Source organism: Candida jiufengensis (genome assembly GCF_024610255.1).
Source record: "Candida jiufengensis strain CBS 10846 chromosome Unknown scaffold6, whole genome shotgun sequence".
NCBI lineage: Eukaryota > Fungi > Ascomycota > Pichiomycetes > Serinales > Debaryomycetaceae > Lodderomyces > Lodderomyces jiufengensis.
The window spans coordinates 508,367-524,977 of record NW_026261557.1 but is presented as its reverse complement, the minus strand read 5'-3'; the positions used below and the strand labels follow the sequence as shown (position 1 = coordinate 524,977).

Genomic DNA, 16,611 nt, shown 5'->3' with positions numbered 1-16,611 from the left:
ATTTTCTCGTATATTAGAATTCAACCGTATTATAATTTATAAATAATTGATGAACCGTATGATCTAAATCTAAATCATCGACTTAAATTTAATACAGAGCTTGGCGGAGGAGGCAAATTTTATAACACAATACAAAGATTTACTCGCTATTTATTTATATACAGTACATAATATATTAAACTATTGTTTTTGTTTTTATAATTTTTTATTAATAATTCAATTTTAAAACAACCAATTTTTGACAACCAATTTTAAATTTAAATTTTATGAAAAGTGTTTTGATTTACCAACTTATATCAATTAGTCTTCAATCAACAATTAGTCAATATCATCATAAATAATTTAAATGGAATTATTATCAAAATTTTCATTTCCATATAATCAGATTAATAATACAAATGTTTCATTAAATAAATTAATTTTAACAGATAATGAAGATTTAGAAAGAATTATAATACCATTAGATGAAAATAAAAATGTATTATCAATTACAAAACAAGAAACTCAAACTCAAAAAATTATAGAAGAACAATTTAATTATATACAGAATATAAATGACCCCGAGGAAATTTCAAAATATCCTTTATTAATAAAAATTGATCCAAATTTTAATAAATTTAAACTTCATGTATCAATTAAACCTCAAAATAATATTCAAGATAGAGTATTATTAATTGTTAAATCTTATGATATAGATAATTTCGAAAAATTAAGTAAAATAATACAAACTGAATCAAATGATCCATTAGTTGAAATTTCCAAAATTGAATATAAACAACTTCCAATTGATGAGAATTTATTAGAATTTCAAAAATTAATTATAAATGATTTTTATAATAAAAATATAATAAATAATACTAAATTAACAATCTCAGTATGGGAACAAGATTCACAAAGTAAAGAATTTACATATTTTTTAAAATTTAGTCTATGGGTAGATAAATTACAAGTAAAGTCATCACCAGTACCACAACAAACTTCTTCATTTCCTCCTATCATACAAAAACAAAGTACTGACCTGTCATTGTCCTCACCAATTACACCTACTCAGCAACAACAACAACAACAACAACAACAACAACAACAAAATATTCCAGAATCACTATCTTACAGTTTAGGAGATTTTAGAAAAGAATTTAGTTTTAATATAGAAGATGGACCAGAATTTAGAAAAACTTTATCAAAATATGAAGACACTATACCCACGGCTAAGAAAGTTTATTCATCGTTGATTGATGATTTCAAAATGTTAGAATCAACAGTAAGAAGATTGACAACTTATAAATTTAGAATTATGGAAGAAATTAATCAATTGACTGATTTAGAATCCGAGTCATTATTACAGGAATTTGGTTTTAAAAAAGAATTTCAACACTCATTCAAAAATTTGTTTGATTCATTTGAAAAAAATATAAATTTCTTTTTTGACAATGTATGTGATCATAAATTATTTACTAAAATCTTCAATAGTATATTGGTGCAACAAATTGAGAATCCAAATCAACAATCTGAATTAACACAAATGAAAAAACAATTTGAGAGTGATTCAAAAGAGTATTATGGTTGGTTAAATAAATATTTATCAAATGATAAAGAAAGACCAGAATCGAAATTACTATTGAAAAAGAAAAATTTTGAATTATCAAAATTTGATTATTTAAATCAATTAAGTAAAATAACAAACAATCAATATGTTAATGATTTATGCGAAAAATTGTTCAAATTTATAAATTTAAAAAATGATCCATTTCACCCCAAATTACTAAATTTTAAATTATTTTTAGATAAAAAATCAAATCTGTTTTTAATTGGTGAAAATTATCAAATTTATTTATACGCATTAACTAGATTTAACAGTGAAAAATATCAATTCAGACAAATGATTGAAGCTAGTCAATCAAGTGAAGAATTAACCAATTTGATACGGTATAATAGATTAAATCACTTACAACAACAACCTACTCAACAACAACAGCAACCATCCACTAATGGAGTCACCAATATAGACACAATTGATGACTTTTTAGTCACCAAAGAAAACTTTGATTTAATATTTTCAGATAGTAACCCGCCAAATGATCATCAAGTAATTTTAAAAGACAATGATTCTGAAAAGTCTGGTATATTATTTTCATTAGGTGGACAAAAAAAAACAGGTTGGCATAAAGAATGGGTAGTTTTGAGAAAAGGTCAATTAATAGAATATGCAGATTGGAGAAAAGGTAAAACACCCATAAATAAACCAATTGAGATTGCATTATCAAGTGTCAAAGCAGTTACTCATGACAAAAGACAATTTTGTTTTGAAATCATAACATCAACTGGTTCAAAACATGTATTCCAAGCATTCAATAATGAGGATAGAAATAAATGGGTTAAAGCATTGTATAATGCTGGACAATTAGTTAATACTGATAGATTACAACAAAGATTTGGTGGTAATGAATTAAAGCCGAGTAAAAAACATATAACAAAAATTATAACAGATTTTGGATCAAAACCGATTATTCCTGGCTCTACAGATAGATCTGTTTCACCAATATCAATAACTTCAAAAGACCCATTTTTTGATGATGATGATGATAATTTAAATATTGTTAAACTGATACCAAACAGTAATAATAATCAATGTATAGATTGTGGACTGTTGGAACTGGTTGAATGGGTTTCAATCAACTTTTTGATTTGCATGTGTGTAAATTGTGCATCATGTCATAGAAATATGGGATCTCATATTACAAAAATAAGATCGTTGAAATTAGATAAATTTGAAAATGAATCACAAGTTCTTCTAAATTACATAAACAATCGAGAAGTCAATTCATATATGGAAGCAAACTTGAATCCAACTCATAAAATTAATGCAAATTCTGATTTTGAAACAAGATTAACATTTATAAAATCAAAATATACAGATAAAAAATTTGTTGAAAGCATCCCAAATATAAACAATTTTTTAATAAATTCTATTCAAAGAATTTTAATTCATGATGAATTGAAAGCAATACTATGTGGTGCTGATATAAATTTAGATTTACAAGTTAATGTACCAAATAAAGATGAGACTCAAATTATTAGTCTTTATGAATATAGCTTGAGAAAATATATTCAAATGGAATCCGATCCAAGTCATAAAAAATATTTCGTTGTTTCGGAATTGTTATTATTAAATGGTTGTACAAATACTGGTAACAAAAAATAGTTTCAATAAAGTTTTTTAGATTTTATCTATTTGGCTGCAAATTATATATTCGCTATATGCAGTATTTAAGGTACATTATACAAGTTTTAAATGCTACAAATATAAACAAATAAATTATAATTAAACATAACAATTTTTTCAATTCCAATCAGCACCACATCAAAATATTCACAAATTACATGAACGAAGGATTGAAATCCCTTGAGAAAATTAACAACCATTTAATGATACATCAGCAGATCCAAAAACAAAATCAGCTTCCTTCACCAAATTCGCCAATGAAATATGGAGATTTCAAGAATATTGGTAGAGGTAATTTTGGAGATGTTTATAGGGCAACTGATTATTCTTCTAAACCAATTAATGGAAAACCAAAATATGTTGCATTAAAAGTAATTAATATGGATGATTCAACTGATGATATGAGACAGATTTTTAAGGAAATTCAATTTTTATTCAAATTAAGACATGATAATGTTGTTAAATATATTAAAAGTTTTGCACAAGAATCTAATTTAGTTATAGTAATGGAATATTGTGGAGGTGGTTCATGTTCTGATTTAATTAAATATCATAAAAAATTATCAGAATCAATTGTTAGTTATATAATTAGACAAGTTTTATTAGGATTATCATATTTACATGATGAACATAAAGTTCATAGAGATATTAAATCAGCAAATATATTATTAACTGATGATGCCAAGGTTAAAATTGGAGATTTTGGAGTTAGTTCAGATATAACATTAACAAAATTAAAAAAACAAACATTTGTTGGTACACCATTTTGGATGGCACCAGAAGTTATAACAAGAGGTTCAAATAATCATTATAAATATAAAAGATATGAAGGTTATGATTATAAAGCAGATGTTTGGTCATTAGGTATAACTGTTATTGAAATGATTACTGGAGCACCACCATTATCAGAATATGATCCATTAAAAATAATATTTGAAATTCCAAAAAGAAAATCACCAGAATTAAAAGGTAATAATTATTCAAATGATATAAAAGATTTTGTAAAACAATGTTGTTGTCATGATCCTGAAAAAAGACCAAATTGTAAAAAATTAATAGTACAACCTTTTGTTAAAAAACCTTTAAAAACAAATGAAATTATAAAAAATGAATTAATTAAATTAATAGTTTCGAAAAATGCACATTTAAATACAAGAAATAGATCAAAACCAAGACATAAATTAAATTTAAATTTAAATTTAGCTGAAAATTTAGGTAATAAACCATTAAAAATGATTGATGAAGAAGATAATGATGATAATAATAAAAATAAAATTGAATGGGAATTTACTCGAACATTTCAAGCACAAATGGATAAAGAAAATAATACTCCATATACAAAAGTTAATAACAATAATAATAAAATTAAAACCGAATCAAAACTTAAAAATTTAATATTTGATAATGAATTAAATAATATTGATGTTAAATTAACAAAAAATGATATTGAAGAAGATGAAGAAAATAAAAATTTTGAAATTGAAAATTCATTTAATGAATCTAAAACTCCATATTCAAGATTAATAAAACTTCATCAACAAGCATATCCAAATCAACCAAAATATCAATATCAAGTATTTCCTGATAATGATAATGATGATATAAATGATCAAACTTCAAAAAAATCAATTTTTTTCCAAAGTTTAAATCAAGTATTAGAAAGAGGTAAAGATGAAACAACTCAAAAATGTGTATTACAATTAATTCAAGTTATGAATCGTTATGAATTAAATAATCCTGGATTATGTCATGCATTAGTTGAAGAAATTGAAAAATTATTATGAATTTTTGAATAGTGAAAGTGGCTAATGACTATATAATTGATTTTTGTTTTTTTTTATGATAGCTTTTTTCTATTCTTTCTTAATAATTAATATACAAATAATGTAAATAAAATAACAATCAATGTAAATATTCCTAAGTAGAGTTAAAAGATTGATAAGTTGAGGATTATATTCCTTTTGAAGGCGGATTTAGATCTTAAATTGCTATAAAAGTTAAATGTTAACTGTAATTAATTTAATATACATAAAAATCTTCTACCTCCTTATATAAATTAAAACTGTCAAATTTTACGCGTAAATATTTTACTTTAAATTTAAAACAATTAAAAAAATAAAGATTAATTTTTAAGCGTGTTTAAATTATAATCTATCCTTTGTATATTTATACAATCAATAGGTATTTTACTTAATCAACTTCAATTTTCTATTCAATTCATATCATTAACTTTTTTTTTTTGTTTGCTTTTAATCCAATTAATTTATCAACATATTTATAATTTTGTCTAGTCTTGTTGTCGAGCTGGTTTTACAATTCAACTCACTAATACTATACATTTAAAATTTCCACTGGTTGGTAATTGGCAACCATAATACTAAAGTACAGGAATTTTTAGCAACACAACTTTTTCAATGCCAGATAATATTCCATCTATATCATTACAACCACCAGAGACTCCAAGATGCAAGCACAATAACAATATTAATTCAAATACAAATAATCAAATTTTACAACAAAGTATTAACAGAACAACAACTCCTTCATTTTCATTTGGTTTAAGTTTTTCACCAACTTTTAATTTTAATTCACCAAATATTTTATCACCTAGAAAATTTTTAACTTCAACTACAGATAATAATTTAAATAAAGTTATAAATCATAAAAGATCAATTTCAAATTCAAGTGGTAAAGATTATAACAGATTTCTTGAATCATTAAACAAATCACTAGATAAAGAAGATAGTTTAGAAAATACTCCAAAAGATGGACTAGAGAAAGAGAGTCAAGATATTGAAGAAGATAATGAAGATACTGATCATGATATTTGGTCATCTTTAAATAATTCAACGCAACAAAATAATACAAATTTAAGTTCAATTTATGAAGATGATAATAAAGAAAATAATATACCGTACAACACTCAAAATTCAAAAATAGTTAATGATAAGTTTGATGAATTTTTAACTCCAAATAAATTATTATTGTCAAATAAGAAGCCATCGGCAACAACCACAATCACAACCACTACAATAGCAACAGCAACACCTTCTTTAGAAGTTGCTCCTGAGATTTCACCAAAAAATTCGGAAATATCAATTGATGAACAAGATCATGAAAATGATCATTTATCATCAGTTATTAAAAAAAGAAAAATAAATCATAGTATTACAGATACTCCAAATAATGCAATAGCTTCAAAGATTGATAAATCAATGGTATCACCTTTAACATTTCGTAAACCAAGTGTTACAAACTCAATTACATCAAATTCAAATTCATCATCCAATGTTAATCTTACTGAAGATAAAGTATGGAATCCAGATTTAGATGATATATTAATCAAATCATTATATAAATATAGAAAATTTAAAGAAGATCCAAATTTAAATAATAATTCCATTTTAAAAAACACATCTCAAAATAAGGTCATATCGAGAATGTTATTTAATAAGACTGGTATATTAAGATCAACAAAACAAATATCATCAAGAATATTTAGATTAAGTAAAAGTGGAAAATTGATAAAAGATATAAAAACTCCATTGACTAATGGATCTACAAGTGAACTTGATGATGTATTCAATAGTAACGAGAGTTTTTTATTACATCCAGGTTCTATTGATTCAAATAGGAATAATGCATTGATTGATAGAGAATTGGATATTTTATTATCTTCGTCACCATTAGATGAAGTATTTGATGAACAAACTAATTATTTATTGAATTTGACTGATTTTAAAATTTGCTCTAAAGCAAGAGATAATACTACAATCTTTACAAAATTAGCAACTTGGAATACCTGTCACAATAACATAATAAATAAGTTAGATGATTATATGATCAAAATATTAAAAGAAAGAAACATACCAATTTGGTTTATTAATCACGATATAAATTTAAATATCAATCATATAGAAACTTCTACTCCAATGTCAGCTATTTCACCAACTTTTACAAATCACAATGCCAATTTGAATCATGCAAATTTTCAATCAACAATGTCAATTAATGTTTATTGTAAAGGTTCATCTTCAGAATCCATGCTAAATTGGTGTAGTTTAATTGAAGTTTATAAGAATGGTAAAAAAATCCTAAATGTGACTGACATAATCAATGGATATTTTAATGAAGATTCAAAGTGTTATATTTTACAAGTACCTTTCATCAAAACTTTCTTTGCCGGGTTCTTCAATTATTTAATTAATGGATCATTAATATCATCAGAAGAAAATATTAAAATAATTCAATATATTTATAACAACGAAGAATCAGATAATAATTCAAATTTTGATTTAAAAAATTCCAAAATATTTGCGTATTTAGTTCATGAATTTAATATGATGGGTACGAAAGGTCAAACCAAAGTAGTGGTTGTAAATTCATTAAGAGATCATATAAATAAATATGAACCAACGACAGATGATAATGAAACAGTATTAGCAGATTCATCACCTTATAAATCTTCAAATTCTCCAAATCATTCATTAAAAAATTTTGAAACTCCAAGTAAAAATAAATTCAATACAATAAATAATAAGAATTTAAAAATTGATTTAAGTAAAACTAATAATTTAAATATGAACATTCCTGCTGGTCCAATGACTGCTCCTATTTATAATTCAAATGGTTTAAATCAAAACAATTTCGCAAATTTTAATCAATTTTCAATAAATAATTTAAGACAACAACAGCAGCATCAACAACAATTTCAAAATTTTAATCTCAATCAAACTCCTCAACATCCAGGAATGAATATACATGCTCTATCAACGAATAATATTCCACAAATGGTTAGTACTGAGCAAAATGTGTTCAATACACAACAATCACAACAGCAACAACCACAACAACAACAATTGTCATTTAATCAATCACCAACAAACTTAACTACAAACGCAACATTACTGAATGCTCAATCTTCATTCGTCTCACCAATTAATCAGCAACTGAAACAACAAGTACAATTACAAATGGAAATGGAATTACAGATGCTGTTACAAATGCAACTTCAAATGCAGCAACAACAGCAACAACAACAGAATTTGATTAATCAACCAATGTACAATGCAGATGTTGTAAATGAACAATTCATTAGACAAAGACAATTATTCTATCAATCACAAGCTCAACAACAATCACAACATGCACAACAACAAATTACTCAATTTCCAAAACCAATCAAACAAGATCAATCAAAGAAATTTCATCAATCACAAGTAATTTCAAGTAGAAAAAATTCAAATACATCATCAACTTCCAAAAATCAATCACAATCAAAAGACTCTCTAAAACCAAAAGAAATAACATTTGGTCCAATTATAGGTTATGATCCATCAAAAGATTTGAAACAACATCAACAACAACAGCAACAACAACAAGCACAACAATCTCAAAATTCAAATAATCATTCTTCATCCACCACTAAATCTAATAATCAGAATGTTATGATGGGTATTCATAGATTTCCTTTAAATACTCCTGTTATGTATAAACCCAAAAAATAGAGGTTTTAAGAGGATATGACTTAGATAGAGCTGAAACTGCATTCATGTAATAATTCCTTAGATTAAATAGAGACATTGAAATAAAAAAATAATTGCATTAATTCAAATTCTGAATAACCTTCTGTTGTAGGTTTTTGTACCATTTTGTTCATCGGATTTAATATTTGTTAAACCCGATAGAGGAAGATAACCAAATAACTCTATGAAGCCAATATCTACGAAACTTCAACGAAAACTCCTTCTTGTAGTCGAGAGATAGTTTCAAGTATGTGTCTCTCGTTACAACTCTCTGGATCTGTTGCTTCTTTATTTCTTCAAAAAATTAGCATTTAAAATTCAATATTGTAGGAAGCAATGGAATGTAAAATTAAATTAATTTTGCAGCAAAATATTTTTATTTTTCTCTAAACAAATATCCGGATTTTATTAATTTTAATTTAACATACCAAACAACAAATGAAATAAACAATATACATTTAAAGATTTCAGGTTTGAATATATAATAATTAATCAACAATATGAGTCAATCAAGTGGTCAAACACCACAACAACTCAATTCAATAACGAAAAGTGGTTCAGTTCGGAGTAATAATGGTAGTAATACTGTTAATAAAAGTAATCAAGTATTCATAAAAGATGATAGTATTAGAACGGAAGGTTCAAATAGTAATAGTAGTAGTACTCCAAATACTCAATCAATTAAAAGGGCCTCTTCACAACGATCAGCGCCGGCGCCTAATCAAAATCAACAACCAGTTTTACAACAACATCAACAAAATCAAGCAAGACAACAACAATCAACAGCACAAAGAGTTCCTTTAAGTCTGCCGCCACCACCATCTCAAAGAACGGCTCAATCCTCAACTCATTTATCCGCCAATAATGATCAAAAGCATTTGTTAAGACAATTCAAGTTAATATCAGTAAATTTTAAAGAAGCAGCATTAGATAGTCCAAGTTTTAGAGCATCCGCAAATCATTTAGATATACAAATCAATAATATAGAGCAATGGTTATTAGCAATAAATTCATCACTTAAAAAAATTCCAAAATATGTAAAAGAAGTTGAAATTTTTTGTAATTCATTTTTAGAACATTTAGTACCTAATTTTTTACAAAATGGTATAGTTGATCAAGAATATACTGTTAAATGTTTATATGCTTCATTAAATGGGTTGAAATCTATTTGGGGTATGAGTCTTAATTCTTTAGCTCCTGCACCTCATATCTTAAATGATTTAAATGGATTTAGAAAAACTCAAGTTCAAACTTATAGAGAACTTAGAAGAAAATTTGAAGTAAGTCAAAGAAAATATGATAAGTATTTAAGTATATTTGTGAGTACTTCCAAAACAAAAGATGCAATAATGGTATTAGAAGATGCTAAACAATTATATCAAGTTAGGAAAGAATATATACAAATTTCATTAGATTTAGTTGTTGAATTACAAAATATAAGTATTAAATTAGATAAACTACTAGTTTCATTAAACAGTAATTTATGGCAAACGAAATGGGGTCAATTTGCTTCTGATAATATTGCATCTGATAGTATTAGAGAATCTTGGGAAGTGGTACAAAGAGTTCAAGCATGGAGTGATTCATATTCATCAGCTAGTGATAAATTGTACGATGATATGATGGCTGCAAAAGCTCAAGTTGAAGAATCATCATATATTCAATTTAGCCCATCTACGAACTCCAATGATTATCATGTAAATACAATTAGTTATAAATCGTTACAGGATATAAATGAAACTGGTATTGAAAAACATGGATATTTATTTATGAAAACTTTTGTCGAAAAATCAAATAAACCTAAATGGGAAAGAAGGTGGTGTTTTATTAAAAATGGAGTATTTGGAATGTTAGTATTAAGCCCAACTCAAACATCAGTTCAAGAAACTGATAAATTTGGAATAATATTATGTAATTTAAGATATTCTCCTAATGAAGATAGAAGATTTTGTTTTGAATTGAAAACTAGTGAAAATAGTATAATATTACAAGCTGAATCATTAATTGAATTAAAATCTTGGTTAAAAGTCTTCACAAATGAAAGAAATCGTATAACTATGTTACCATTAAATGATCCATTATTTAAAATTGCATCTAGTAGATTCCCACCAATTTTTTCAGAATTTGCTTCTACTATAAATACATTAAAAGATCAAGAAATTTCAAATTTAAAAATCATTAATCCAAATGGTGAAAGTATTGTATCTACTTCATTATCTAGATTTCTTGAAGGTTTTGATAGAACTTACGATAGTAAATGGTTTTATAAATTACCTCAAGTTTATCCACCAATAATGACTGATACTACAAAACAAGCAATTGTTGCATATAGCACAATAAGAGCTACGGAATTACCAACTGCATTAACTGCAAATATTTGGGGATCAGTTAATTGGGGTCTTTATTACTTGAAAGATTATTTTTCAAGAAATGAAAGTTTACGTCAAGCTAATCATTATCAAGTCAAAGATTATGAAATGATAAAATTTCAACAAGAAAATATGACCAATGGTATACCTTATCCAAGTTTTTATCCTGTTGAACTTATAAGTTTAGATATTCAAATGAGGGCATTATTCGAAAATATAGTTGAACCTGGTGAATATTGTATAATGTCATTTGGATGTATTTGGTCACCTAATTCAAAACAAGAATTAAGTGGTCGATGCTTTTTAACAAATTATCATATATATTTTTATATGCAAGCTTTGGGTTTTGTTGCATTATTTAAAGGATTGATTTCAGAATGTGTTTCTGTTGAATATGTATCTCAAAGAAATTTTGGTATATTAAAAATTTATAATGTTGAAGGTACTTTTAAACTAAAATTATTTTTGGAAGATGGAATTTTAATTCAGCAAAAATTTGTATATTTGATAAATAATTTAGCAAGTGATAAACCAAATAATTTAAGAGAGCTGTTGAGTATATTTAAACAAATCGAGGCTCAAGTAGCTAAAGATAAAGAAGATGATAGAATACTAAAAGAAATGGATCAATTGAGTAAAAAATTATCAACTAATGCATTACAAAATTATAGATTTACATTAGGTGGTGGTGGATTAGCAATGACTAATTCTACTTCAATTGCACCAAATACTTCAGGTTTAGGAAAATTTCATCAAACTGATTTCACACCAGAATTTAAATTACTTTTACGTAAAACTTATCAATTACCACCAAAGGCTTTATTTCATGCATTTTTAGGTGATGATTCAGCAATGTTTAGAGATGAATCATCAATTGTTAAGTATTCCATTGTAATGAAAAAACCATGGAGAAGTGTAGATGGTGGTAAGATTTTAACTCGTCATGATATCGTACCAATTCTGGTAAATGGTATAAAAGAACCAGTACTTTTACAACAAACAATTGAAGAAATGGATGATAATGAATATTATTGTTTTACTTATTCTGTATCAAAAATAGAATTTTGTTTAGGATCACCTTTTACAAATACTTTTAAATTTATTATTACTGGTATAAGTGGTAAAAGATCACAAATATATTATTATTCAAAAACTGATTTTTCAAATTATTCAATTTGGAATCCATTGATAAGAACGATAGTCAATAGGATTGATATTGATCAAGTTTCCAAATACGATTATAGAATCAATACAAAGGTTATGCATGATGTTGGACATCATGGACCTATTGTAAAAGCTATATATGTTTATGGTAAATTAAGTCATACTGATGACCCCGATCATATACAATCTGAACCAATAGTTAAAATAGGATTCATGGTATCGTTGACTATGTTTATCAATAGGATGGTCAAGACAATTTATGATTTTATTAATTTGTTATTTGATGGAATTTTAAACGTCTTGAAATTCATATTAGAATTTATTCAAAGAAATCAATTCTTCATTTTAGTGATTATTGCATTAATTTTATCAAATATATTTTTCATGGGTAGATCAACCATAAATTATTGGACAGTCTATAGAGGAAATACCTTAGCAGAAGAATTTATTGCAAAAAATCCGTTATTATTACAAAGATCAGTTTATTTAAAAGATATTCAAGAAGAATTTTTAAAACCAGGAACTTTTGAAAATGTTTTATCAAATAGCAACTACGTTGATGTTAATAATACAAAAACAACTATTCCATCACTCATTGAAAGTAAACCATTTCAATTATTCAAAGATCAAAGTTTTATAAATAATTATCAAAATTTATCAATACTTTTATCAGATTCATCATATATACCCAAAAATTATGAGAAGGTTCAATCCTTAAAAAATGAATTTAAAGAAATTGGTGAAAAAAGATATAATTATTTAATTGAATTACAAATTTTAAAATATAAAGAAGAAAACTTATTGAAAAAAGATTTTTATAATTGGTTAAATGATGAAATATCAAAATGTGATTATATGGAAAACTGTATTATAAAGAATGTTAAAGATTCAAAATATAAATCTAAAAAATCTAAAAAATTTGAATTAAATGAAAAAAATTTAATTAACGGAAATGATAATAATTTTATTGATGGAATTGATAATATTGTTAAATATTGTAATGATTGTAAACAAATTTTACGTGAATTTGTATAGCTTTAAACATAAATGACTAGAAAGTAAATCTTAATATAAATATTCGGATTAGTATCCGATATTTCAAATTAATTGAATTATCTTTATACAGTTTGTAATTATTAATTTGATTACTAACTAAACTTTTTAACCGAATTTTTAAAATATTATTTTCTTTTTTAGTCTAGTATCTTTTCTTTTCATGTCTCGGAAAATTAATAAAATGTATAGTACAAAATAGAATATTAAAATAATAGTACAAATAACAATAACAGTTTCAAGATTTTATTCCTAAATTTTGGCATATGGAAATATTCAAGAAAATATTTGGACTAAGTGAAAGATTTAAGACAAATCGTAATCATAAACCAGTGTTTCATATTTAGGATAAAAGTTTTACCAAAATAAAACGCAAATAAGGATTTATTTAATATTTATTTTAGTGTTTTATAATTTCAAATTTTAAGTAAATAAAAATTTATGGGGTAAAATAATATGAAAGATTGTAAAAATTTTAGTTAATTTGAATTTTCAAACTCTTTTATGATCATTGATTATTTTAATACCAGAACGATAAAGATTGTTTACGCTTAGCCATTGAACTGAAATTCTTAATTCTAGTAAATAGGTAAAATTTTCGACTCGTTCTAAGTAAGTATGACTTAATCAAACTAATCATTCGGAGTTGATAATAATAATTACACTAAACGCAAAAAAAATAACAATCTCGAAATTTTCTTAGTCTTTTATTTGGATCTATAAATTAAAGGTTAAATCTTTATCCTTCTCCTTTTTGTTTTATGTTCCTTAATCTGACGCATTTACGAGGTTCGGCAATAAAAATTGGAATGCCTGAATTTTGTTGTCGAAGTTTTTGGTCCATTGGATCTCTAATTAATAAATCGTTTTCATTTATACATATTACTTTATCATTTATTTAAAAAAAAAAAGTAATCTATATTTTAAATTAACAACCGATTTTACCGTCAAGTAAGTATTAAAATTCGTTTTGTTCCTTTAAAAAGTTTTATTGATTAAAGTAATTTTAACATATTCAACTCTTTGGTATAAACCTATTAAATTTCATCAAAGGGTATATAAATTATATTAATTGATATTTCCGGTAAACTACACAAAAATTCAGAACTAAAAAACCGTTGAAGTTTTTAATTTTAGTACAAATGAAAAAAAAGATCTTATTGTTAAATTAATAATAAACCAAATCAATTACATTAATGATAATTTGAAGAATATATAAAAAGTGGAGAGCTTTATAATATTAAATTATTTATCACTCCAAGATACTTTTCATTCATTTCAATTATTATGAAACTTGGGGTAATTAATTATAATAAATTATTTTTTTAATTCATATTTTTCATATTTTTATTTCAATTGATTACAGTTATTACATAAATTTTTTATTATATTTCCATTATTTATTTATCCTTAATTCAAACCCAAAACCTGCAAAACCAAATAGTCCGAACAAATATATTTACATATATATAAACTCAGAGACCCCGCCATCAAGTATTTTGTTTAAAGTTTTTGCTTTTTTTTTCATTTGCTTTCAATTCATCATCAGTCAACTTAATTAACAAATTTTATTCAAAATTTCGACTTTATCTAGAAGACAAAGATTTATATCTGCACTTAAACATTTCTTGTTTGATTCTCCAACTCCTCCACTGCTGCGTATAACAGATCAACAGAAATCACTTTCAATTTCAAGTTCAACTCCTACTTTAACTAATCCAAGTAATAATACCACTAATACCACTACTATCACAACTCCAAAAATTTCAACTAATACCATGTCACCACATTCAGAAACTCCACAAGAACTTTATCCATGTATTGTAAATGGTAAAGATATTACTACTGATCCATATCCAGTTACAAGTCATAAAGATGAATTACTTCATCATTTTGCAAGTATATCATTAAAAGATAATTCAATTGATGAATTAACTAAAAATGCAAAAGAAGGTTTCCATGAATGGTCATCAAAATCAACTAATGAAAAAATCAAAATTTTTGAAAAAGTTAAAGAAAATATTTTAGCTAAAAGATCTGAATTATTTCAAGGTCATTCAGAAATTGGTGGACCAGATTGGTTTGCAAATTTTAATGTTGATGGTTGCTTAGGTCAACTTCAAGAATATGTTTCACAATTATCGAGATCTCCAGGTCAAATCGTTCAAAGTGGTCATTCAGATTTAGCAATGACTTTTAAAGAACCTATTGGTCCTGTTTTATCTATAAGTCCTTGGAATGCTCCAGTCATTTTAGCAGGTAGATCAATTATTGCTCCATTAGCTGCTGGTTGTTCAGTTATTGTTAAATCAAGTGAAAAATCTCCAAAAACTGCTTATTTATTAGTTAAATGTTTCTTAGATGGTGGTATTCCTCCAAAAGCTTTACAATTAGTTCATGTTAAACCAGAAGAAAATCCAACTTTTATTGATCAAATTTTAAAAACTGGTGCTATTAAAAAAGTTAATTTCACTGGTTCAACATTAGTTGGTAAAAAAATAGCTGAAGCTTGTGGTAAAAATTTAATTCCATATTTATTAGAATTAGGTGGTAAAAATGTATCAATTGTTTTAAATGATGCTAATTTACAAGCTGCTGCTGGTAAGATTTTATTTGGTGCTTGGGCTCATAAAGGTCAAATTTGTATGAGTACTGATAAAGTTTTCATTGATGAATCAATTTATGATGAATTTAAGAAACAATTGATTGAAACTGCTGGTGGATTCAGTCAAGATAAAGATCATCAAATTTGTCAAAGAGATATTATTGGAAGAGATAAAGTTATTTCATTAGTTGAAGATGCTTTAGCTAAAGGTGCCAATTTAGTATTTGGTCAATTTAATAAAGAAGATATTTTAAGTTCAAATATAATTCAACCAATCATTTTAGAAAATGTTACTTCAAAAATGGATATTAATCAAATCGAAACTTTTGGTCCAGTATTTACATTACATAAATTTAAAGATGTTCAAGAAGTAGTTAGTGAAATAAATGATCATGATTATGGATTAAAAGGTTCAGTTTGGTCAACAAATATCATGAAAGCTTTAAAAGTTGCAAGAAAATTAGAAATTGGTGGTGTTCATATTAATGCTCCAACTATTCATGATGAACCAACTGTGCCTCATGGTGGTGTTAAATCAAGTGGTTTAGGTAGATTCAACAGTCATTGGGGTATGGATGAATTTATGATTACTAAAACTATTACAATTAATGAATAGATTTAATAATCAATTTTCTAATAAAAGTAAATAAATAATTAATGAAACACTAATTT

At 25.4% G+C, this 16,611-nt stretch overlaps 5 protein-coding genes across 5 annotated transcripts; all 5 read left to right on the top strand. All coding sequences in view use genetic code 12, as the record gives it.

Annotated features, from left to right (window-relative positions):
- Positions 1-346: 346 nt before the first annotated feature.
- On the top strand, positions 347-3,202 carry AGE1 (Age1p; the record flags this gene model as incomplete). Its single annotated transcript, XM_051761669.1, has 1 exon — positions 347-3,202. One exon carries the CDS (start codon positions 347-349, stop codon positions 3,200-3,202), a length of 2,856 nt encoding a protein of 951 aa, XP_051621709.1.
- Positions 3,203-3,381: 179 nt separating this feature from the next.
- Positions 3,382-5,007, top strand: KGF54_001312 (putative serine/threonine protein kinase; the record flags this gene model as incomplete). The annotated part of the gene is made up of 1 exon (XM_051761668.1): positions 3,382-5,007. One exon carries the CDS (start codon positions 3,382-3,384, stop codon positions 5,005-5,007), a length of 1,626 nt encoding a protein of 541 aa, XP_051621708.1.
- Positions 5,008-5,637: 630 nt separating this feature from the next.
- On the top strand, positions 5,638-8,730 carry KGF54_001311 (uncharacterized protein; the record flags this gene model as incomplete). Its single annotated transcript, XM_051761667.1, has 1 exon — positions 5,638-8,730. The coding sequence occupies one exon, from the start codon at positions 5,638-5,640 to the stop codon at positions 8,728-8,730; it is 3,093 nt and encodes a 1,030-aa protein (XP_051621707.1).
- Positions 8,731-9,248: 518 nt separating this feature from the next.
- Positions 9,249-13,316, top strand: KGF54_001310 (uncharacterized protein; the record flags this gene model as incomplete). The annotated part of the gene is made up of 1 exon (XM_051761666.1): positions 9,249-13,316. The coding sequence occupies one exon, from the start codon at positions 9,249-9,251 to the stop codon at positions 13,314-13,316; it is 4,068 nt and encodes a 1,355-aa protein (XP_051621706.1).
- A 1,796-nt stretch (positions 13,317-15,112) lies between these two features.
- KGF54_001309 (uncharacterized protein) lies at positions 15,113-16,555 on the top strand (the record flags this gene model as incomplete). Its single annotated transcript, XM_051761664.1, has 1 exon — positions 15,113-16,555. The coding sequence occupies one exon, from the start codon at positions 15,113-15,115 to the stop codon at positions 16,553-16,555; it is 1,443 nt and encodes a 480-aa protein (XP_051621705.1).
- Positions 16,556-16,611: the final 56 nt, after the last annotated feature.